Source organism: Schistocerca gregaria, chromosome 7 (genome assembly GCF_023897955.1).
Source record: "Schistocerca gregaria isolate iqSchGreg1 chromosome 7, iqSchGreg1.2, whole genome shotgun sequence".
Classification (NCBI taxonomy): domain Eukaryota; kingdom Metazoa; phylum Arthropoda; class Insecta; order Orthoptera; family Acrididae; genus Schistocerca; species Schistocerca gregaria.
The window spans coordinates 43,112,095-43,136,242 of NC_064926.1; the positions used below are offsets into that span (position 1 = coordinate 43,112,095).

Here is a 24,148-nt window from a genome sequence, read left to right on the forward strand (position 1 = left end):
GCAACAGGAAGGTGATGTGTTGTTACAACAGAATAATGGTCGCCCACACACTGCCCGTCAAACTCAATGTGCTCTACAAGCCGTGCTGCAACTCCCCTGGCCAGCACCACCTCCGGCCTTGTCTCCGATCGACCACGTGTGGGTATATGGTGGGACAAAAAGTCACTCGTGCGACTCGCCAGCCAACAACTCTTCCAGAACTACGTGAGTAGGTCGACCAACCGTGGCATAACGTATCCCAGGACAGTATTCGCCATCTGCATGATCGCGTAGACGCCAGAGTCAGCGCCTGCATTGTCACCCGTTAATGCTACACCAGATACTAATATACGTCTTTCAGCACGGGTCGATGCCTATTATGTCATTACCGCTTGTGCCACTGATCTGTAAATTTAATCAATTCACGTACTTCCCATGCACTGTTGCAACAATAAACCTTGAGTGAATTGCAAACGTCTAAAAGGGCGTACTAACTTTTTACTGGCAGTGTATATTGCTGAGTGGCCAACGAAATCACAAGTATGAATATATAGCTTGCGCTAATCAGCTAAAAAATTTCCTAAACAGAAATTTTGTAACGACGCCATGCAGTATCTGGCAGAGATGAAAACATCTGGGCGGGACCCCGGGAGCAGTCCATAATAAATTTTTGAAGACAGTGACTAACATGTCCGAAAGAACAGATACCATCCTAGTATATATATAGTTGTGGCTCACCGGCCACTTGACCATCTTCTTCTTCTGTGCGAATGCACAAACAGTGCTCGAACTCTTACGGGAATCGGCAACGCGCCGCGAGTAATGAGTATAATTGGGCGGAGGGCGCAACGAATCTAGTGCGGGGCAATACGTTGAGAATGTGGCTTTCGCGGGAGGCGTGTCAGTGATAAATCCCTGCAGTCGCTCTATCCTGTGTGTCCTCGGTGGCTCAGATGGTTAGAGCGTTTGCCATGTAAGCAGGAGCTCCCCGGTTCGAGTCCCGGTCGGGGCAGACATTTTCATCGGTCCCCGTTGACGTATGTTAACGCCTGTAAGCAGCTAAGGGTGTTCATTTCATTGTAATATACTGTGGACTCATGGAATGAGGACTCACAGAGTTGATAGGAGATAAGTCATTTGGATTGAGAGTCAGGGTCGGCAACCCCCTTGGTACTCAACGAGAAGCGCTAGGTTGTACGCCTACTCCTACATCTGCACGCCAAAGGCCAATAAACGTTGTCAGGCAGAGCGTCCATAGTGAACCAGCATCGCTTCCACTCTTCCTATTGTATTCGCAGTTGGAATACAGACTTTTACTTCTCCTGTCTACACATATGTAAACTGAAGTTTCCTGCCACTGTTTCAGCCTGTATGTTCAGCCTAATCTCAGGAGTTACTGTATGGATTTTGATATAGTTCTCACTGATAGATAGAGGAAGGTTTGTATAGCTCCTAGGGATCGCATAAAGCCACCCAATTGCAGCACCAGAAGGGCACGAGCTGCCTCTACAGGGAGGCTGAGGCGAACCGTCTTTTTCATGATGATGATGATGATGATGATGATGATGATGATGATGATGATGATGATGGTTTGTGGCGCGCTCAACATCGCTCAACATCAGCGCCCGCACAAGTTCCCAATCTTTCCAGTTCCAATCTCGGCACTTCCCAAATGATGATGAGGACAACACAAACACTTAGTCCCTGGGCGGAGAAAATCCCCGACCCGGCCGGGAATCGAACCCGAGGCCAACGGTCTTTCTCAGCACCTGCGATACAGGACTTCACGGAGCTGCTGAGAAGAGATATTTTTGGGTGCTGGGCTAATTTTAAGAGCTGTGATGTGACATGTGGGAGTGGCCACACAGAAAATGGCGATGCCGCCAGATTGGCACTAGCGCCAGATGGCAGGCAAGTGACTGCAACTCGCAGCACGCAGCACGCTGCATTGCGGTCCGCGCCGTGCTGTCGCACAGCGAGTAGTCGCAGCTCGTGTTGAGCAGGCGAACCGGCTGCCCCAGCAGCTCGCACTCGCCCTCACTGCCGTGAGGTGTCACTACAAACACCAGTTACATGTGGGGCAGATGACATTCTCCTGGTGTGCCCCGCTTGAGTCGTTCAAGTGTGTGAAAGTGATGATATTCAGTTAACTAACATTGTTCTCTGGATCCATACACATCACAAAAATGGATGTATGTGTATATATACGCGTATGTATGTCCCACATCGCCTTCTAAGCCACTGGACCAATTTCAACGAAACTTGGAACACATATCGCTTATCGTCTGTAAAGAATCGCTGTGGGGCAGAACCACCTACCTATCGATGGGCGCAGGGTGCGGCTGAAACAGCAATTCAGCACAAGGCGAGCGAATACCCCTACTTTAGTCATAGAATATTTGAGAATGAGAGCATTTAGTGACGTGGAATAAACTTCACACATTATTATAAACATTTAACAAACTTTGCCTCGCGCACAACCGCTACAAAATAATCAAAAGAAGAAAGTTTGTCGCTAACTACATTTTCGGTGTTTATGGTGTAAAACTGCAGCAGCATGCAAGACGTTTAATTTTATTACTTCGTTGCTATAAAATCTAATCGCAACACTTCTCGCACACAGTATCCACATCTACCCCTGGATGTACGTACACGAATATATCACTGTACAGCACATAGTTCAGTATTACGAGCATGACGTCGTAAACATTGCGCTGCAAGGAGAAATTCGATACAGGTACAAGTGAAATGTGTGTACAAATAAGTGGAAAATATGTTAAATATATTTGAGTATGCGCAGGTGGACAAAGCCACGGGTAGAAGGTTTGTCCTAAATCCTGAAACGATCTCAACGAAATTAGGTAAACATATTAGTTGCGATCTGCAAAAAATACTGTTGGGGTAAAACCACCAGCTGCTTCTTGGGATGAGCGTGATAACGTGGAGAGAAAACTAAGGAAGATGGAGGAGGACACTAATATGGGGGGAGGAGATGGGCAGAAATAGGATGAAAGGGAAATGGACAGAGAAAGGGGAGAGGAGGAGCCGGACGGAGAAAGGAAATAGCAGGGGATGGACAGAGACAGGAGGAGTTAGTTAGGCAGAGGGAAGGTGGAGGAAGTGAACTGAGAAAGTGAAGAGGAGGAGATGAACAGATAGAGGAGGAGGAGGAGATGGACATAGAGAGGGGGAGATGTAGAAAGAGAGGGCACGAGGAGATGGAATTAGGTGGGGAGAAGGAAATGGAAAGAGGGACAAGGTGCAGATAGACAGAGAAGAGGATGAAGAGATAGGCAGAGAGAGGGAGGAGGCGACGAACTGAGTAAGGGTAGGAGAAAATGAACTAACAGAAGACTGGAATAATTACATGCCCGGGCAAAAGCCGGCTATTCAGTTACTTCTGACCAAAACTCTACGCAGTGGCCCGTAAACAAACGAAATTATCGCCAGACCTAGCAAGTCCTCCAGCTGCAGATACTGAGTGCTAACTGTTTGAAACACAAGCAAATCGCTAGTTGTGTATCAGCCTGAATTAATCTAATTATTTCCACGTTTTGCGTGCGATGTATGCTAGAGAAAGTAATGCGTTTGTAGAAATGTTCCGGAAAGTGGACTCTCAGGATTATGTGAGGAAAGCTCCGAAGCAAAATGACCTTCTTGAACTGCTTTGACCAATTTCTTGGTACTGTCATACTGAGCAAACAAACCCATGATAAATGGTGCAGCTCTTCTTTGAACCTTTTCTATTTCTCCAGTTAATTTCTGGCCGTCTCACTCTCTCTCTATTCCACACAATAAAAAAACGAGTAGTTCTGAGTTCTAGGGGACTGATGACCACAGCAGTTAAGTCCCATAGTGCTCAGAGCCATTTGAACCGTTTGAGCCAACAAAACGAACACTCTACACGCGCTCATCACAGACACCTAAACAAAACGGTTACACAACTGACAAGTCCAATATGAAACTCGACAAATTGGTGTCCAGCTGTTTAGATGGTTCCGACTCTGTGTGAGCCAATGAACCAAAGCACACCAATTTCTTCTGTCCTGCTCATTCTCCCGTAGGCTTTCCATGCTCAAACACATTACTTCTTTGATGCGATCGACACATCTCGTCCTCTGACGTCCTTTTCTTCTAGCGCCTTCGATCTTTCCAGCACTAGTGTATTTTCAATGAAATTGTCTTCTCATAATTAGTCCACAGTTGGTCAGCTTTTGATTTAGTGTCAGACTTTCCAGAGCGCACTCTGGTTTCATTTGCTCCAATAATTGCCTACTCGTTTTTTTTTCTGGCTTTGGGGGTCGGCCTCTGTGGCCGACCGGTTCTAGGCGCTCAGTCTGGAACCGCACGACTGCTACGGTCGCAGGTTCGAATCCTGCCTTGGGCATGGATGTGTGTGATGTCCTTAGGTTAGTTAGGTTTAAGTAGTTCTAAGTACTGATGAACTCAGACGGTAAGTCCCATAGTGCTTAGAGCCATTTGAATCATTTTTTTGCAGTCCTTGGGACTCTAAGAAATTTCCTCGAACACCACAATTCAAAGTAGCCTATTCTTCGCCGTTCCGCCTTCCAGATGGTCCAGATCTCATATCCATACACCGCAACTGGAAAAACTATAGCCCCTACAATAAGGATCTTTGTTGTCAAAGTTATATCCCTGCTACTTAAAACCTTTTCAAGGTTTGACGTTGCCTTTCTACGAAGCATCAAGCGTCTCCTGATTCATGGCTACAGTTACCATTAGCAGAAATCTGATAACCGAGACAATTGAAACTAGATACTACCTTCATTGTTTCTCCTCTAATATGCCATCAAACGACAGGTATAGTTGCCATAATATATGTTTTGTTAACATTCAGCCTAAGACCAGCTTTTTTACTTTCTTCTTTCACCTTCAGCAAGAACATCTTTAACACTTCTTCACTTTGTGCTAACAGTATAGTATCATCTGCGGATCTACGAAAAATGTTCAAATGTGTGTGAAATCTTATGGGACTTAACTACTAAGGTCATCATTCCCTAAGCTTACACACTACTTAACCTAAATTATCCTAAGGACAAACACACACACCCATGCCCGAGGGAGGACTCGAAACTCCGCCGGGTCCAGCCGCACAGTCCACGACTGCAGCGTCCGAGACCGCTCGGCTAATCCCGCGCGGCGCCGATCTACGGTTGTTTATATTTATCCCAGCTACTTTATTTCCAGTTTCTTCTTCATCTATCCCGACATTCCTCATAACGAGCTATGCATGCAGAGTGAATGAGTAAGGTGTAAATATGCAGCCTTGCCGTACACCTTTCTGAATCTTCATCCACTTGTTATTCCGTACATAGTTCTCCCGTGGCTTCTTGGTCAGAGTGCAAACTAAATATGAGAGAGATGAGGTGATCCGGTACTTACATATTTTTAGTACTTCACCGTAATTTATTGTGATCGACACAGTCAAAGGCTTTGGCATAATCAATAAAGCAGATATACACCTCTTTCTGGAATTCTCTTGCCTTTCCCATGACCCATCGAATGTTGGAAATTTGATCTCTGCGTTCTCTTTTTGTTTACGAAATCCAGCTTGTTCTTCCGGTAATTCTCGCTCTAGATACTGGCGAACTTTATTATGTACGATTTTCAGCATGACTGCTAGCATGTGAGGTAAGTGAGATTTTTCGATGATGCAGGCATTCTTTAGACATTTCTTTCTTTGGATCGGGATGAATCCTGGTCTTTTCCAGTCTTCTGGTCACTGTTGCGTGCTCCATATTTTCTGACATGTTGAATGCAGCACTTTTACTGCATTCTTTTCAACGAATTTGAACAAGTCTGTTGGAATTCCATCGTGTCCACAAGTTTTGTTTTTAGCCAAATTTTCGGAAGCCAATTTGACTTCACTCCTCAACACATCTAGCTCTACACCGAATCTGCGATAAGACCAGTATCAAGTCTATGCTCCATTTGTTATATACATTGGAAGCAGTGCCGCAGGGCCTCTCTCTCTCTCTCTCTCTCTCTCTCACACACACACACACACACACACACAGCTCGCTTGCTTGTCGAGAGTATATCAACGAGGAATCAGTGTCAGTCCAGACAATGTTTAGCGACACTGCGGTGTCGGGAGATCGGTCCGGTAGGCGTTAGTTTGTGTTTATTGCACCGACAAGCACCCAGCAGGACGCTGTCTTTGTGTGCTAGAATGTGCGCAGCAGTGTTTGATACTCTCTGCGCCAACTCTGGCGGTACCCAACGTTGAAATTAATTACATTCACTGCAGTCCTGTGTAACGAGGACGCGACGCTGTGCGCGGAATAAGCTACAAATTCATGTCGAGCCCATAAAGGAAGTGGTATTCATCTGTTGCCTAGGATAAATGTTGTGTATAAATTACGATGAAGTGCTCATCCGCTATGCAAAGAGGAACACCATATGCGCGTGTTTTTTTTTTTCCTTTAATATGTACAAATATTTTCCGTGTGGCCGCAACACCTTGCAGGTGACGATAGACATACACAATGGTTGACCTTTGCGGTTATGCGGTGCACATTACAAAGGCTCCAGAAGGCAACAAACTAAACTGCACAGACGGATACATTGCAGCGTAATATTTTATCCCTGACCAAGGAGGATTTAAGAGCACAACTGGAAGGATATATGGTTGCGTAGTTAATTTGCTGTGACGATCTGCATAGTTTGTAGTTCTCTGACCTGCGCGTATCGTATTACACAGCAGAAAAGGAAATAAGAAGAAGTCAGTATCAACTTTTACTTTATGAATATACGCCCGCTGAATCTCAGTGTTGCGGTTTTTACTTCGTACACGTATTTCAGAACAAAAGTTTCGTAAGCGGGGTTTTCAAAACTCATGGACATTTAATTCATTAAGATATGAAAATCTTATACTGTCCCTGTGTGAAATGTAAAATCATGGATTTATAAAAATTACGGCAGGAGCACGAAGCGGTTTTCACAGAAGTAAATGGCATTATCTTAATATCGAAAATACCATCATAGTATTTAAATTTTTTTCTTGCATTGCTGCCCCAAAGCCAATCATTCGTGATTTACAAACATTTCTACACTTGAGCGCCAAAGAACTGGTATAAGCATGCGTTTTCAAATACAGAAATATGTAAGCAGGTGGAATACGGCACTGCGGTCGGCAACGCCTATATAAAACAACTAGTGTCTGGCGCCAATGCTGCTACAATGGCAGATTTAAGTGAGTCTGAACGTGGTGTTACAGTCAGCGCACGAGCGATGGGACACAGAATCTCCTAGGTAGCGATGAAGTGCGGATTTTTCCGTACGACCGTTTCACGAATGTACCGTGAATATCAGCAATCCGGTAACACATCAAATATCCGACATCGCTGCGGCCGGAAAAAGATTCTACAAGAACAGGACCAACAACGACTGAAGAGGATCGTTGAGCGTGACAGAAGTGCAGCCCCTCCGCAAATTGCTGCAGATTTCAGTGTTGGGCCATCAACAAGTGTCAGCGTGCGAACCATTCACGGAAACATTATCGATATGGGCTTTCGGAGCCGAAGGCCCAATCGTGTACCCTTCATGACTCCACGACATAAAGCTTTACACTTCGCCTGGGCCCGTGAATACCGACACTCTACTGTTGATGACTAGAAACATGTTGCCTGATCGGATGAGTCTCGTTTCAAATTGTATCGAGCTGATGGACTTAACATCTGTGGTCATCAGTCCCCTAGAACTTAGAACGACTTAAACCTAACTAACCTAAGGACACCACACACATACATGCCCGAGGTAGGATTCGAACCTGCGACCGTAGCAGTACGGGTATGGAGAGAACCTCATGAATCCTGCATGAAAGAAGGGGACTGTTCAGGCTGCTGGAAGCTCTCTAATGGTGTGGTAGGCGTACAGTAGGAGTGATTTGGGACCCCTGATGCATCTATATATGACTCTGACAGCTGACACGTACGTTAGCATCCTGTCTGGTCACCTGCATCCATTCATGTCCGTTGTGCATTCCGCGGGACTTGGGCAGTTCCAGATGGACAATGCGATACCCCACACGTCCAGGATTGCTACAGAGTGGCTCCAGGAACACTCTTCTGAGTTTAAACGCTTTCACTGGCCACTAAACTCCCTACACATGAACAGTATTGATTATATCTGCGATGCCCTGCAACGTGTTCAGGATAGATCTCCAACCCCTCGTTCTCTTACGGATTTGTGACAGCGCTGTAGGATTCATGGTATCAGCTCTGTGTCGCATTGCTTCAGACATTAGTCGAGTCCATATCACGTCGTGTTGCGGCACTTCTGCGTGCTCGCAGTGGTTCTACACGATATTAGGCAGGTGTACCAGTTTCCTTGGCTCTTCAATGTATATCGAAGCGCAACCCATGATAAAAAATATTGTGCCGATATCTTTTTTCTTTACCACAAAAAATGCTATTTATTTCTAGGAAAACTGCAGAATGTTACTAGCAATGTTTATCGAATTATAGATTTTTCAACTCTTCTATTTCTTTGGATCAAACGATGATACAATTAATCTTTTTGTTTTTAGCAACTGGTGGTGGTGGTGGTGGTGGTGGTGGTGGCGGCGGTGGTAGCAGTAGCTGTTGTTGTCGTTCGTTTAGGGCGCGCAACGTCTTGGCTACCAGACATCTGTTACCACAGTAGATGAATAGGTTAAAACATATAAACTACTGATGTGCTAAAATGCTATGTAAATCCATATTCGCTCTCTCTGGCGCTTTTCCTCACATTAACACAAATAGCCTGATCACTGTTAGCGGTAAAAATGTGGAATCTGATTCAAGGCGGACTACTAAAGTTTTGTTATCAGACGAGAAAAGCCACGGAGAAGGAAATACGGAAAATGTGGTTCGCAGATCACTACTGTAACAAATATGAGAATCGAGGTTTGATGGGGGTGGGGGGTGCCTCGGTGCTATTTGAGATAGGAACGCTGGGTGAAAAGTTTTAGGTTTAGCCCGGACCAGCGGCCATTTGTATAGCCACTCGAACACCTACCTGTCTTAACTTCTACGAGTCGGCTGAAAATTTTTAAGAAGGCAGACAAATACATACAATTGAAGGTGGTTGTGTTGTTTTTCGAAAGTTTCATCCGTCGCCACGATACAAGCAACACTGCTCAAAAACGACAAAACATATGCCGGAGCAGTCGTCGCCCGAGACAACAAAAATCTACATCGGTTGCCAAACTATGGCGCTCTAATGTCGACATTATGGTGGAGTAAAAGCTAGGAATGAGAATGAAAAATGTTCTAACGTAAAAAAAAGGAATATTTGCTGGGAAGCGTTCGGGATGTAAGAGAAAGGAACTAGTTTTTTGAGTTGTGTGTTAGCTTCAAAGACATTTAAAACAAAACGTCTTGCCATATTCACGTTTCATTATGAGTTAATGTTACTTCTCAAGCGCAGCAAGCTCTCTTAGACACACTCGATATTACATGTACGATAACGGGTGTAACAACAGACAAATTGAAGTTCATGTGCTTCTAGAGAGTGGGATGCATCTACAGTAGGAAGTATCCGAGAGTGGGGGTGTATTTATAATAAGAAGTATCCCAGTATAGTATACATGCATCCTAAACTTTAATGACGCGCTCTGTCATATTGTACGATATGACAAATGACAAGCTGGATGACACGATGGTATGTGTCATGTTATACGACATGATATCATATATAATGCTACTTCACTCGACAGGATGCATTATGTTAAATGACATAGGTCCGAAAACTAACAAGTAAATAAAAGCGAATATGTCAAGATGTTTTGATTTAAATGTCTTCGAAGCTGGAAGGTAAGTTGAAGAGCTAGTTACCTTCTCGTACAAGCCCAACTGTGCACCGGACATATTCGCCCTTTTTTGTGCTACGATAGGCGCATTTTTCATTCTGATATAGCAACAGGGTGAGTCAACCATCCTCTAAACACACACTAAAATCTTCTGCCTAACAGCTAAGGTAAAAGGTCAGACATAACACAAAATCGTTGAACATGTGCCACATGCATCTCATCATCGCTTTAAACAGAGGGCAGAGGGAAGGTCTGCTAATAAACGGATTGCTACCCTCTCCTCATTATACAGCGTGAACCCGAACTTTACCGCCAAACTTTCTGAGGGGATAGTATGGACCAAAACAAGAAAGAAAGGGCCTGCAAACATCGGCTCTAAGACGCATAACTTATGAGCTACTTTACTAAGTGAATAATTGTTCTTTGAGGTAATAAATGTAGGAGTATTTATGTATCTGCACTGTTCAGATATTTGTATGAGGAGTGTCCTGCTTTATTCAAACATTTACCCAGATTCTCTGTTTAAGTCTGTCATATACTTAACTAGACTTTCTGCTTTTAACATTGTCAACTCTTGTATTATGGTGTAACACTGTCCTAACATGCACCTCTACGGATCTTGTATAATGTGTAGTTACGTTGCACCCATTACTCCTTAAGGAATTGTATTCAGGTGGCTTCGACTTGTTTATGTTGTTACTCATATTTCTTTTCAATATTGTCACATACAGTAAACAAAACCCTGGCTCTGGGCCATAATGACATGATATACTCTGTATTTTACGTACCTTATTTAGTCTTCAAGCATGCACTTCATTTTTGTATTTAATACATTTTGATCTTCCATATACATATAAAAATTAATTCCTCTGTTGTTTAGGAAGCGTGACATACTGATAATACTCACATGTGAATGTCATTTATGGTTATACAGAAAAAACCACGTAATTTCAATGATCAGTTGTAAACCATGAATATCTGGTTCAATGTTTCGAGTGTTTGAATGTAACTTGGAATATCTTTGACAAATACATTCTTTGGTCTGGCACTATATGTTTTCTTTGTTCTTATAAGCAATTTTGACACTCAGTCTATCTGTTCCAGTTGAATGCGCCACAGTGAGCCTTTGACATGTGTTCTACCTTAAACTGTAGTACGGCGTTCACGTGTGGCATGTTTTATGACATGTAGTAGTGTTACTCAACTATCTTCAAATAAGATACTGAAACTAAGCCCGTGTTTTTCTTTTTTTCTCATTTACTGTACCTTTCAAAGATACACGCTTTATAACAGCGGAACGAGATAATAAATAACTGAAATTAATTGTGGTCTGTTTGTGGACAAAGAGGCATCGTAACGCATGACCACTGATATATTTGATGTTAGGGAGGGGCAGTGAACAATGCACCGCCGCAACTAATGTGAATATATTGTCCGAGGTGAATACGTTCGACCATTATCGAAATAAGGACAACATTTAGATTTACAACTACGTCGGCTCTCGAGTGCAAGAAAGAAATACAAAGGATAAATACGGGTCTCTGATGGTGTTATTCAGACTGATAGAAAAAAGCAAACACAATAAAATTACTAAAAGTGATCAAAGGACGGTAATTAGAGACATGTAAGCCGTGGAGCGCCACTCGCACACTAACAGAACAGAGTACTACGTATCTTATTTCACAGTCCTAGCTGTGCCCCACTGAGGTTTTGACAGATGTCGCCCAGTTCTTTCAGTTTAGTAATTACTTATTTGCGTCGACTCATGAGTCATACATGATATCTCTTGCAAACGTTTTACTTGATTACGAACTGAAATAAATTTCTGAATGAGGATTACGCGGGCGGACTTTAACGATGTAGTACATCCAGGAAACGTTGTCAAAGAGGTTAATGTACGGTTGAGACATGTAAAGTGCAGCATATAAACGGAATGACGTGCAAATCACGATGCTCCAAGGACATGTTCATTACAACAGAACTAGGAAAGTGGACTACGCTATTTAGAACATGTCACCTAAATAAACACGAGAGTTGATGTGCAGCACGTACTCGCATACCTAATTCGGACTAGTTCTCTCTCTCTTTAAGTCACATTTTCTCCGATGTCGTCCAGGGAGCGTGCAGAAGTACATAATTGGCAGAATGTAGCACATATTTCAGTGCCACGTGTTTTTCCCAGTCAACGTACGCGACGTACGCCATTATTTACAAACGGGCATAAAGATGTAGCTCTGTTATTGTGTTAGAATATCAACAATAATGTCGTTAGTCGAGTTAGTCACAAAACATCCACAGTGTCACCTACTGTAGCTTGTGCTTGTGTCTGCAGGGGTGAAGCCGTTCTCTTCTATCACGGGTTTCTTGCTGTCTCGTGGTCCTGGAAAAACAGAAGCAATGTCTTTAACATCTTCGCAGAGCAGAGCGTCGGCAGGCAAAATGTGGACTTGCGGATATACGGTTACAGAATGCTGAAGTTGAGTGTGAGAGACTAGCAGCAAGTGGAGCTGCTCTATTACACATCCCAAGCAGAAATACTTCCTTTTGGTAAATCCAGAGTACTGCTGTAAGGCCACTAGATGGTTTAGTGTATATGCTACGAGTTTCTATGAAAGGCTAACTCGATCAGACATGAATCACGAACGTACTACAGTGGATTGGTTGATTCGGGGGGAGGGTACAAAACAGCGAGGTCATCGGTCCCATCGGCTTAGGGAAGGATGGGGAAGGAAGTAGGCCGTGCCGTCGCAAAGGAACCATCCCAGCATTGGCCTTAAGCGGTCTAGGGAAATCACGGAAAACCTAAATCAGGATAGCGAGAGCGGGTTTGAACCGTCATCCTCCCGAATACGAGTCCAGTGTGCAACCATTGCACCATGTCTCTCCATCATCAATATCGGAATGCCGAAGAAAGTGAGATAGGGACGTACAGTTTAATATCATCAGGTCTCTTACAAAAACACCTTCTTTTTTTGCTCCAGTTATGGACCACAATTTTTTTATGTATACCAGGATACTAATTTCAGCCCGCAGTGACCATCTTCAAACTTGAGTACACACAATTTGATAGTCATATCTAGCGGAGTGGCCGCGCGGTTAGAGGCGTCATGTCACGAACTGCGCGTACCCTCCCGCCGGAGTTTCGAGTCCTCCCTCCGGCATGGGCGTGTGTGTTTTCTTCGCATAAATTAGTTTCAGTAGTGTGTAAGGCTAGGGACCGATGACCTCAGCAATGTGGTCCCTTAGGAATTCACACACATATTTGTAGAAACGGTACAGTCACAATAATGATCCAAAAAAGCTTCGTCGTATACATATATAAGTACCACATGCAGAGTTGTAGAAGTGTTAACACGATGAAGAAATTTGTTGCAGTCAATACGTTTCTTCACACAGTTAGCCTATCTATTACAATTGTAAATGTGGTAACTATATTTTATACGTATACGACGAAATTTATGTACACCATTATTGTGAGTGTAGGATTTTTACATATGACGCCTCAATATGATAAGCAAATAGCGTGCACACAGTTCGGAAGATGGCTATTACGGACTGAAACTAATAACCTGTATACATTTCGGTTTATCCGTAACTGGGGAAAAATAATAAATACACTACTGGCCATTAAAATTGCTACACCACGAAGATGAAGTGCTGCAGACGCGAAATTTAACCGACAGGAAGAAGATGCTGTGATATGCAAATGATTAGCTTTTCAGAGCATTCACACAAGGTTGGCGCCGGTGGCGACACCTACAACGTGCTGACATGAGGAAAGTTTCCAACCGATTACTCATACACAAACAGCAGTTCACCGGCGTTGCCTGGTGAAACGTTGTTCTGATGCTTCGTGTAAGAAGGAGAAATGCGTACCATCACGTTTCCGACTTTGATAAAGGTCGGATTGTAGCCTATCGCGATTGCGGTTTATCGTATCACGACAATGCTACTCGCGTTGGTCGAGATCTAATGACTGTTAGCAGAATATGGAATCGGTGAGTTCAGGAGGGTAATACGATCCATGAGTCAACAGATGGGGACATTTGCAAGACAACAGCCTTCTGCACGAACAGTTTGACGACGTTTGCAGCAGCATGGACTATCAGCTCGGAGACCATGGCTGCGGATACCCTTGACACTGCATCAGAGACAGGAGAGCCTGCGATGGTGTACTCAACGACGAACCTGGGTGCACGAATGGCAAAACGTCATTTTTTGGGATGAATCCAGGTTCTGTTTACAGCATCACGATGGTCGCATCCGTGTTTGGCGACGTCGCGGTGAACGCACATTGGAAGCGTGTATTCGTCATCGCCATACTGGCGTATCACCCGGCGTGATGGTATGGGGTGCCATTGGTTACAAATCTCGGTCACCTCTTGTTCGCATTGATGGCACTTTGAACAGTGGACGTTACATTTTAGATGTGTTACGACCCGTGGCTCTACCCTTCATTCGATCCCTGTAAAACTCTACGTTTCAGCAGAATAATGCACGACCGCATGTTGCAGGTCCTGTACGTGCCTTTCTGGATACAGAAAATGTTCGACTGCTGCCCTGGCCAGCATATTCTCCAGATCTCTCACCAACTGAATACGCTTGGTCAATGGTGACCAAGCAACTGGCTCGTCACAATACGCCAGTCACTACTCTTGATGAACTGTGATATCGTGTTGAAGCTGCATGGGCAGCTGTGCCTGTACACGCCATCCAAACTCTGTTTGACTCAATGCCCAGGCGTATCAAGGCCGATATTACGGGCAGAGGTGGTTGGTTCAAATGGCTCTTAGCACTATGGGACAGGTCATCAGTCCCCTAGAACTTAGAACTATTTTAACGGTCGCGCGGTTTCAGACTGTAGCGCCTAGAACCGCTCGGCCACTCCGGCCGGTAGAGGTGGTTGTTCTGGGTTCTTATTTCCCAGGATCTATGCACCGAAATTGCGTGTAAATGTAATCACATGTCAGTTCTAGTATAATATATTTGTCCAATGAATACCCGTTTATCATCTGGATTTGTTCTTTGTGTAGCAATTTTAAAGGCCAGTAGTGTCTATTCCTAGATCACTGAGGGAAAATTGCTGCGGCTCTGTCGCAAGTCGTGTTACGAGAAGCCTCCTGTTGTAAGTAGCCTGTTTATATGAGTGTATTTTGGCAGTGCGATAGACTGCATTAATAACCGGCAGCGCTGTGCGCCCTCTGTAAGGGACTCTCTGTGGCTGGTCGGACTCGCAGTTGGAGGTGAGGAGCCAACACTGATGGACGTTAGAGGTCTGAAGTGTTACCGCGAGCAGCGGCCTGGGCGTGTTTCCGCCATGGAGATTTAAGTGCAAGACTGTTGATGATTATATAATTTTTTTGGAACTAGATGTCGGGCACGATTACATTTTTTTTTTTTTTTTGCACTGGATGTCACATTACTAAGGTAAAATTAGCTAAATACATTGTTTGCTCTTCAACAAAATCTTTCCTTTGCTAACCACATGCCTATTTGTAGTTAGAGCCTACAGTAGTTAGAATCTTTTATCAGCTCCCTGTATTCGTGTTTGCTGTATCGCTGTTGTTCGTGTAATGAAGATTTTCTAGGAGGTAAGTGGCTTATGAAATGTATGGGTTATTTTTAGGATTTCTCGTAATTCAGTGGCATTCTTTTGTGTTATTTATTTGGGCATTCAGATTGCGTATCGTTGTATATTGTGGGTCATAAATGAATGGAATAACTTTGAGTTGTATTTGTCAGGAATAATTCTGTAGCTCAGATATGAAATGATAAAGACAAGCTACGTGATAGTACATTCAATTTCACTCAACAGTTTCAGAATTAAATAAATTAAGAAGCTTCAAGTTCTGAGTTCTTTCAATTTAAATAAAAATATAATAAAGAAGTTTCATTGTGTCCCACATGAATACATCTCCCACCACCAGATATCCTACATGCTGATAACATATTCTACATTTTTCGCTAGAGTGTTAGTTAATTAGGTATATGCATATACTATAGACAGTAATCATAGTGGTGTGTCAGTGTACAGTTATAGTATTCGTTCCCATTGAAGAACGTGTCAACATGCTGGATATTTAAATGTCTTTCAGAATGAGCTTTATATATATATATATATATATATATATATATATATATATATATATATATATATATATATATATATAAAATGTCATACACATTCATACATTCTTCTATGAAGAAGAAACAATTGGAACTACATATTCTTTCAGCTTGCGTTAGAGGTTAATTCTACATTTGTTACATTATTCACATCACTGGGCATGTTATTAATTATTTTTAGGGTTGAGTACTTCACTACTTGCTGTGCCACACGAAAGCTGAACGATGTAATGGCGATGAATGCTGTAAGACATTTCTCATTCTAGTGTCTGTACATATCAAGTAAAGTTCACAGCCGCCTTTTTCTGCTTGTATGTGAAGACTAATCGAAGAAACTAAGAGATATATTTTTCACTGATAGATAGACATACACGAAGAAGGTTTGCGTATACATGATGAACCACCTTAAACGTGCACTGCAAATGTTGTGGAAAGGGAAGTGCTATTGATGTGCTATTTTCACAGAATGGATTGGTAGTCAGGGGCCCATAATGTTAGCCAATGAACAGATTGTAGTAATACCTAGAAGTGTATTTTTTGTGCAAACATACACTTTTTTTAAAGGAACATTACCCACCTAAAAGTAGGTTAAACTAGAATGTCAATGGTTTTTGTTGTAGGATTCTAGTGCGAGTCGGTTATGAGATATCGTATTTTGAGGAAATTTGGAAATTTGTGGTAAGGTATTATGGGATCAAATTGCTGAGATCATCGGTCCCTAAGCTTACGCACTACTTAATCGAACTTAAACTAACTTAGGCTAAGGACAGCACGAACACCCATTTCCGAGGGAGGACTCAAAAGCCGGCCGCTATGACCGAGCGTTCTAGGTGCTTCAGTCCGGAACAGCGCTGCTGCTACGGACGCAGGTTCGAATCCTGCCTCGGGTATGGATGGGTGTGTGTCCTAAGGTTAGTTTGGTTTAAGTAGTTTTAAGTCTACAGGACTGATGCGCTGCTAATCCGTGCAGCTATTTTAAGAAGTTCTCACACCGACTCTTGTACAGTATCTGTGGTAGCACACAAAGAGCAAAACAAGTGCATACACTAGTCATATGGATCCTGACCAGTAACGAGACAAATGATCATCACAAGTTCAACATGATCACCGGCAGCGACGGCCCGCGCTCCCAGACTAGGGTGGAAAGACTGGTGTGCATGTGCAAGCATTTCTGTAGAGACGTCAGAGCAGGCTACAGTAGTATATCGTTGCACATCATCGGGTGTAGTTGGTATGTTCTTCTAGACAGCGTCTTTCAGTTTTCCCTACAGAAAAAAGTTTACAGGCGTCAAATCCGCGGAATCAGAAAGAATTCGTGAGGAAACGCTGTAGTGCTACGTGCACTATGGGTTGGACAGCCATAATGTTGATACCACAGGTTCCTCCTACTCTGCAGAAAAAGGTCTTCTAAAACCCGTGGAAGATGGTCCGTTAGGAGGCTGCGATACTTGAGTGAGTTCAGTGTTCCTTCTATGAAAAACGAGTTGATTCACTAAGCCACTCCACACACTTATATCCCATCGATGCTGACGTTCCACCTGACGAGACGAACGGGGATTGTCAACAGACCAACATTGCACCTTTCGGCGGTTGACCTCGCCATGACTGGTAAATGCGGCTTTATAAAAAAGACAAGACACATGGTACATCTGGAGGATCCTGTCTTAATGCCCATGTACAGAAGTTAACACGATTCCCACAATCATTGTAAGTAGGCTGTTTAGGTTTTTATATAGGTAACGCCACGTAGCGCTCTGTTTGAAAATCACTGGCTGTGCTGTGTGCAGTCTGTGGCTCGTTTGCATTGTTGTTTGCCATTGTAGTGTTGGGCAGCGGCAGCTGGATGTTAACAGCGCGTAGCGTTGCGCAGTTGGATGTGATCCGCTAGCTGTGGTGGACGTAGGGAGAGAGATGGAGGAGTTTTGAAATTTGTAAGAATGGATGTCATGAACTGCTATATATATTATGACTATTAAGGTAAATACATTCAAGCGTGGTGTCTAACTTCCGAAGATTTTGTTCCATTGTGTCTAACTTTTTAAGATTTTGTCCCATTTGTTTCTGATTTTCTTCAAGCGTTGTGTCTAACTTTTGAAGATTTTGTTCCATTGTGTCTAACTTTTGAAGATTTTGTTCCATTGTGTCTAACTTTTGAAGATGTTGTTCCATTGTGTCTAACTTTTGAAGATTTCGTTCCATTGTGTCTAACTTTTGAAGCTTTTGTCCCATTTGTTGCATTAATTGTAATAACAATGCACTGGTGTCTTAAACGTGTTCCTCAGTGCTATTCGGCAATGCATTTGAACCGGCAATATTCGCAGTTTGAAAAGCAGAAAATGTGTCTTGACTTATTTGAGAAAACGGTGAGGACGCAAAACCTGAATCTGCAGTATTTGCAAGATTGTGTCCTGTCATTTAGGAATCCTGAGGCGAGTTGTTGCCGACCGATCGATCGATAATGCTTCCCTGTTCACTAATTGTTTCACTGCATACACCATTATTTGCAGCCCGCTCCACTTCCCTATTCACAATTATCAAATTACTACTTTGAACATTAGTTAATTCATTACACGGTGGCGCTAACACAGAGCTTTCGTCTTCACTGTCATTTCTCAGTTTACTTTGGAGCCTAGTATTACGTTTTTCGCACGCCATTATTGTCACAATATTTCACACGATAACACAGAAATACACAATTTGAAGAGCAAAAATAAGAGAACACATTAATGTAGCACTGAAAATAATATCTAGTTAATTGCAAGCGCAGCTGCGAAATACTTGGTGCAAACCTACATGTATGTCACAACTGTTTTACTGTACAACAATGAAAAACTACAACTACAGAGGAAATTCTCTCTACAATTACGCGCTAGCAATAAACAAAGGCTACACTAACTACATAAACTACAAGAAAAAAATCAGAAGATTCCAGTGAGGTATCCTCGGCTAAGGGTCGACATATGAAACGTCCCCTTTAAACAATTCTACAAGACTGTGCTTAAACTGACACACAATATTTTTAGCGCAACGCAATCTGACTTTCAGTAATCCCTACAAAAGAATGGCCCTAGCATTAACGTATACCTTTCATAAATCACTTACCTCATCAAAAATCTTGGTTACTCGAACTACTGCAATACAGCGAGCACCACTACTGCCAGCTAAATAAAAGATTCAAACTACGGAAGGCACTAACTACTGATGAGTATAGTTAGCAAATGAAAGATTTTAATAGAGAACAAACAATGTATTTACTTTAATAGTCATAATATATGTAGCAGTTCATGACATCCATTCTTACAAATTTCAAAACTCCGCCATCTCTCTCCCCACGTCCACCACTGCTGGCGGCTCATCTCCAACTGCGCAACGCTACGCGCTGTTAGCATCCAGCTGCCGCTGCCCAACACTACAATGGCAGACAACAGTGCAAACGAGCCACAGACTTCACACAGCACAGCCAGTGATTTTCAAACAGAGCGCTACGTGGTGTTACCAATATAAAAACCTAAACAGCCTACTTACATCATTTCCATGCAGCTCTTGACGGAGAGAGATGTGACAGGGATGGAATCCATATCGATGGGGAATGCATGGGACACCTGCCTGACTCATGCCACAACCTCGCGCGTGCATATCAACAACACCAGCAAGAACATTAATTTCCCCCTTTTCTCTCGTCACTTGTTTTCTTATGTTACACTACTTAGGTGTTACAGTACGACTTTCACGTAACTGGCTGAATAGGTTGATGAATAACTGCCGACATGGCTGATATCTATTGGAGTATCGGCGCACACACTGTACAAGAAAGAACTGCATCCTTCCTACATTCTCCAGACACCGTGCGCATTTCGGCTTTTTCTGCATTGGTACATACGGTTATCCGCTAGCGACCTTTTGCTCGGAGTTTTCACACACTAATTGACTAACAAGCAACATTGCACTTAAGGAAGACACAAGCACACTGTAAGCAAATATAACATCGTGCCAAGCAACAAACCAGACTGACTGGAACAAACAACTGTCGGTGTGAAACTTTTCAAAATACGTTATCGCGTAAAGGAACCGCACTAGAATCCTGCGACAAACATTACTAGACGCGCAAACAAAGTCGACATTCGCCGCTCTGGATGATAGGAGAGATCGTAAAGGCATTTCCCATTTACTGTCGCTCCCATCAGCCACCGCGGCAAGTGTCAACTTTGTGCGAACAATACTGACTTTCTAATTTATCTTATCTTTCACTGTTAATGTCAATAGGCGTTGTTCCATTTAAAAAAGTGTATGTTTGCACAAAAATACATTTACTAAATATCATTACATTCTGTTTATTGGCTAACAATGGAGGCCGCTGACTACGAATCCGATCTGTGAAAGCCGCACATCAACAATACTTTCCGTTTTCCCAATATCTACGGCGCTAGATTTAAGCGATTGACGATGTACGAGTATAGTGACTGACTCAATTAGGAAGACACGCCCTCGTAATTGTAACTGGAAAACCAGACGGCAATGCGGACCACCTCTCTTTTACAGTATATCATTTTAATTGGACGAACAAATATGTGACGCTTTGGCTCTTACGGAATGAACCCGTGACGAAATGTGGTGCTCTTTTTTGGTTCTACTGCATTCTCCTATTAATCTTACGTGTTAAGATCCCATTCTGACCAGTATATCAAGTATCGGTCATCGACAGTTCTGCAATCTTTTTCCTGGCTTCCGTACGCACACACCCAGGCATTTCGTGAAGGGGGACTATTTTCAGTGGTTGTTTGGCAATCGCGCTATAAAACATTAACGAGTCCTCATTTATTTACAAGGAATGTGAATAATTTAAATACACAGACATAAAGTAAATATGGATAAACACTGAAGCGCCAAAGGCACTCGTGTTCAAATACAAAGATTTGTAAACAGGCAGAATACGGCGCTGCGGTCGGCAACGCCTACATAAGACAACAAGTGTCTGGCACAGTTGTTAGATCGGTTACTGCTGCTACAATGGCAGGTTATCAAAATCTAAATCAGTTTGAAAGTGGCGTTATAGTCGGCGAACGAGCGATGGGACACAGCATCTCCGAGGCAGCATCCGGTACAACCATTTCATGAGTGTACCGTGAATATCAGCAATCCGGTAAAACATCAAATCTCCGACGACAGAAGTGCAATCCTTCCGCAGATTGCTACTAATGCTGGGCCATCAACACGTTTCAGCGTGTGAACCACTGAACGAAACATGATCGGTATTGGCTTTCGGATCCGAAGGCCCACTCGTGTGCCCTGATGACACAAAGCTTTACGCCTCGCCTGGGCCTGTCAACACCGGCGTTGGACTAGAAACACGTTGCCTGGTCGGATGAGTCTCGTTTCAAATTGTATCAGCGGATGGACGTGTACGGATATAGGGACCACCTCATGAAACCATTGACTCTGCATGTCAGCAGGAGACTGTTCAAGCTGGTGGAGGCCAACCAATGGCGTAGGGCGTGTGCAGTTGAGAGTGATATGAGACCCCTGATACGTCTACACTCCTGGAAATTGAAATAAGAACACCGTGAATTCATTGTCCCAGGAAGGGGAAACTTTATTGACACATTCCTGGGGTCAAATACATCACATGATCACACTGACAGAACCACAGGCACATAGACACAGGCAATAGAGCATGCACAATGTCGGCACTAGTACAGTGTATATCCACCTTTCGCAGCAATGCAGGCTGCTATTCTCCCATGGAGACGATCGTAGAGATGCTTGCCATGCCATTTCCACCTGGCGCCTCAGTTGGACCAGCGTTCGTGCTGGACGTGCAGACCGCGTGAGACGGCGCTTCATCCAGTCCCAAACATGCTCAATGGGGGACAGATCCGGAGATCTTGCTGGCCAGGGTAGTTGACTTACACCTTCTAGAGCACGTTGGGTGGCACTGGATACATGCGGACGTGCATTGTCCTGTTGGAACAGCAAGTTCCCTTGCCGGTCTAGGAACGGTAGAACGATGGGTTCGATGACGGTTTGGATGTACCGTGGACTATTCAGTGTCCCCTCGACGATCACCAGAGGTGTACGGCCAGTGTAGGAGATCGCTCCCCACACCATGATGCCGGGTGTTGGCCCTGTGTGCCTCGGTCGTATGCAGTCCTGATTGTGGCGCTCACCTGCACGGCGCCAAACACGCATACGGCCATCATTGGCACCAAGGCAGAAGCGACTCTCATCGCTGAAGACGACACGTCTCCATTCGTCCCTCCATTCACGCCTGTCGCGACACCACTGGAGGCGGGCTGCACGATGTTGGGGCGTGAGCGGAAGACGGCCTAACGGTGTGCGGGACCGTAGCCCAGCTTCATGGAGACGGTTGCGAATGGTCCTCGCCGATACCCCAGGAGCAACAGTGTCCCTAATTTGCTGGGAAGTGGCGGTGCGGTCCCCTACGGCAATGCGTGGGATCCTACGGTCTTGGCGTGAATCCGTGCGTCGCTGCGGTCCGGTCCCAGGTCGACGGGCACGTGCACCTTCCGCCGACCACTGGCGACAACATCGATGTACTGTGGAGACCTCACGCCCCACGTGTTGAGCAATTCGGCGGTACGTCCACCCTGCCTACCGCATGCCCACTATACGCCCTCGCTCAAAGTCCGTCAGCTGCACATACGGTTCATGTCCACGCTGTCGCGGCATGCTACCAGTGTTAAAGACTGCGATGGAGCTCCGTATGCCACGGCAAACTGGCTGACACTGACGGCGGCGGTGCACAAATGCTGCGCAGCTAGCGCCATTCGACGGCCAACACCGCGGTTCCTGGTGTGTCCGCTGTGCCGTGCGTGTGATCATTGCTTGTACAGCCCTCTCGCAGTGTCCGGAGCAAGTATGGTGGGTCTGACACACCGGTGTCAATGTGTTCTTTTTTCCATTTCCAGGAGTGTATATACGACACTGACAGGTAGCACGTACGTAAGCATCCTGTCTGATCACGGCCATCCATTCACAATCTTTTTGCATTGCGACGGACTTGGGCAATTCCAGCAGAACAATGCGACACCTTACAGTCCAGAATTGCTAAGAGTGGCTCTAGAAACACTCTTCTCAGTTTAAACACTTCCACTGGCCGCCACACTCCCCAGACATGAACATTATTGAGCATATCTAGGATGGCTTGCGACGTGTTGTTCAGAAGAGATCTCCACCCCCTCGTATTGTTACGGATTCGAGGACAGCCCTGCAGGATTCATGATGTCAATTGTCTCCAGCAGTACATCAGACATTAGTCGAGTCCATAACACGTCGTGTTGCGGCACTTCCGCAGCTCTACACGGTATTAGGCAGGTGTATTAGTTTCTTTGGCTGTTCAGCGTATATAAACCATAGTTGTTGCACGATAACATTTATTTTAACCGGATTTCGGCTTTCTTGAGCATCCTCCGGCATCTGCCGAAAGCCAGTTCATAACGAAATGTAAAATACATAATATTGTGGAATATAAATACTGTGTACCAAAGTTTTCAATGTGTCTATGTTCCTCCAAGTACTGACTGAACATTGCATAGCACAACTTTGCGTTACGCCCTAGCATACTTTGTTCGAAGATTTCCTTTCGTTGTGAAGAATATGTTGTGTTTTATTTGCTAGTAAGTCTTCAACCCAGTCACAAAGCTGGAGTTACATTCAGAAGGCTTTTACACCTTTCATTGGGCAACAGTGGGGAACTGTTTCGAACGTCTCCAGTTTGTGTGAACTCTATGTTTCCCTCTTGAAGATCAATTTCTACAGAACGCAAGCGCGAGAAATTCCACTACAGGCTGATGTCAGGGAATGTGCGCTGATATTACCGAAAAATTAAGGAGATACGAGATTAGCAAGTGCGTCCAGTTAGTGTCTGTTAAAGGAGCACTAACAAAATAAGAGTTAGTCCTGTTAGTTATTTAAAAAATTCACACGATAACCTACTGTAGCTCGTATCTGCATGCGTGAAGCCGTTCTCTTCCAGCAAAGGTTTCTTTTTGTCTCGCTGTCCTGAAAGAAACAGAAACAACACTTTTAACCCTTACTTCAAACAGTGTCACTGATGCTGATGTCGTCTTATAGCTCCGTGAAAACTAATGAATACTAACTCATTATTACACATGGTAATCCGAAGCCGAATAATTCTGCTCCTTGCGATTAAACGTACTTTACTTCTGAAACCACAATAGCAGCGTCTTACCATACGCAGTAGACAGGAAG

The 24,148-nt window shown here is 44.0% G+C and overlaps 1 protein-coding gene across 1 annotated transcript in view; it reads right to left on the bottom strand.

Annotated features, from left to right (window-relative positions):
- LOC126281829 (uncharacterized) overlaps positions 1-24,148 on the bottom strand; it is a gene marked incomplete at its 5' end in the record, with an annotated part of 691,657 nt that overhangs the window by 319,457 nt on the left and 348,052 nt on the right. The window contains 2 exons of the mRNA XM_049981062.1: positions 12,102-12,173; positions 23,873-23,938. Of these exons, the coding sequence (XP_049837019.1) occupies positions 12,102-12,173; positions 23,873-23,938 (138 nt within the window). The remainder of the gene's footprint in view (positions 1-12,101; positions 12,174-23,872; positions 23,939-24,148) is intronic.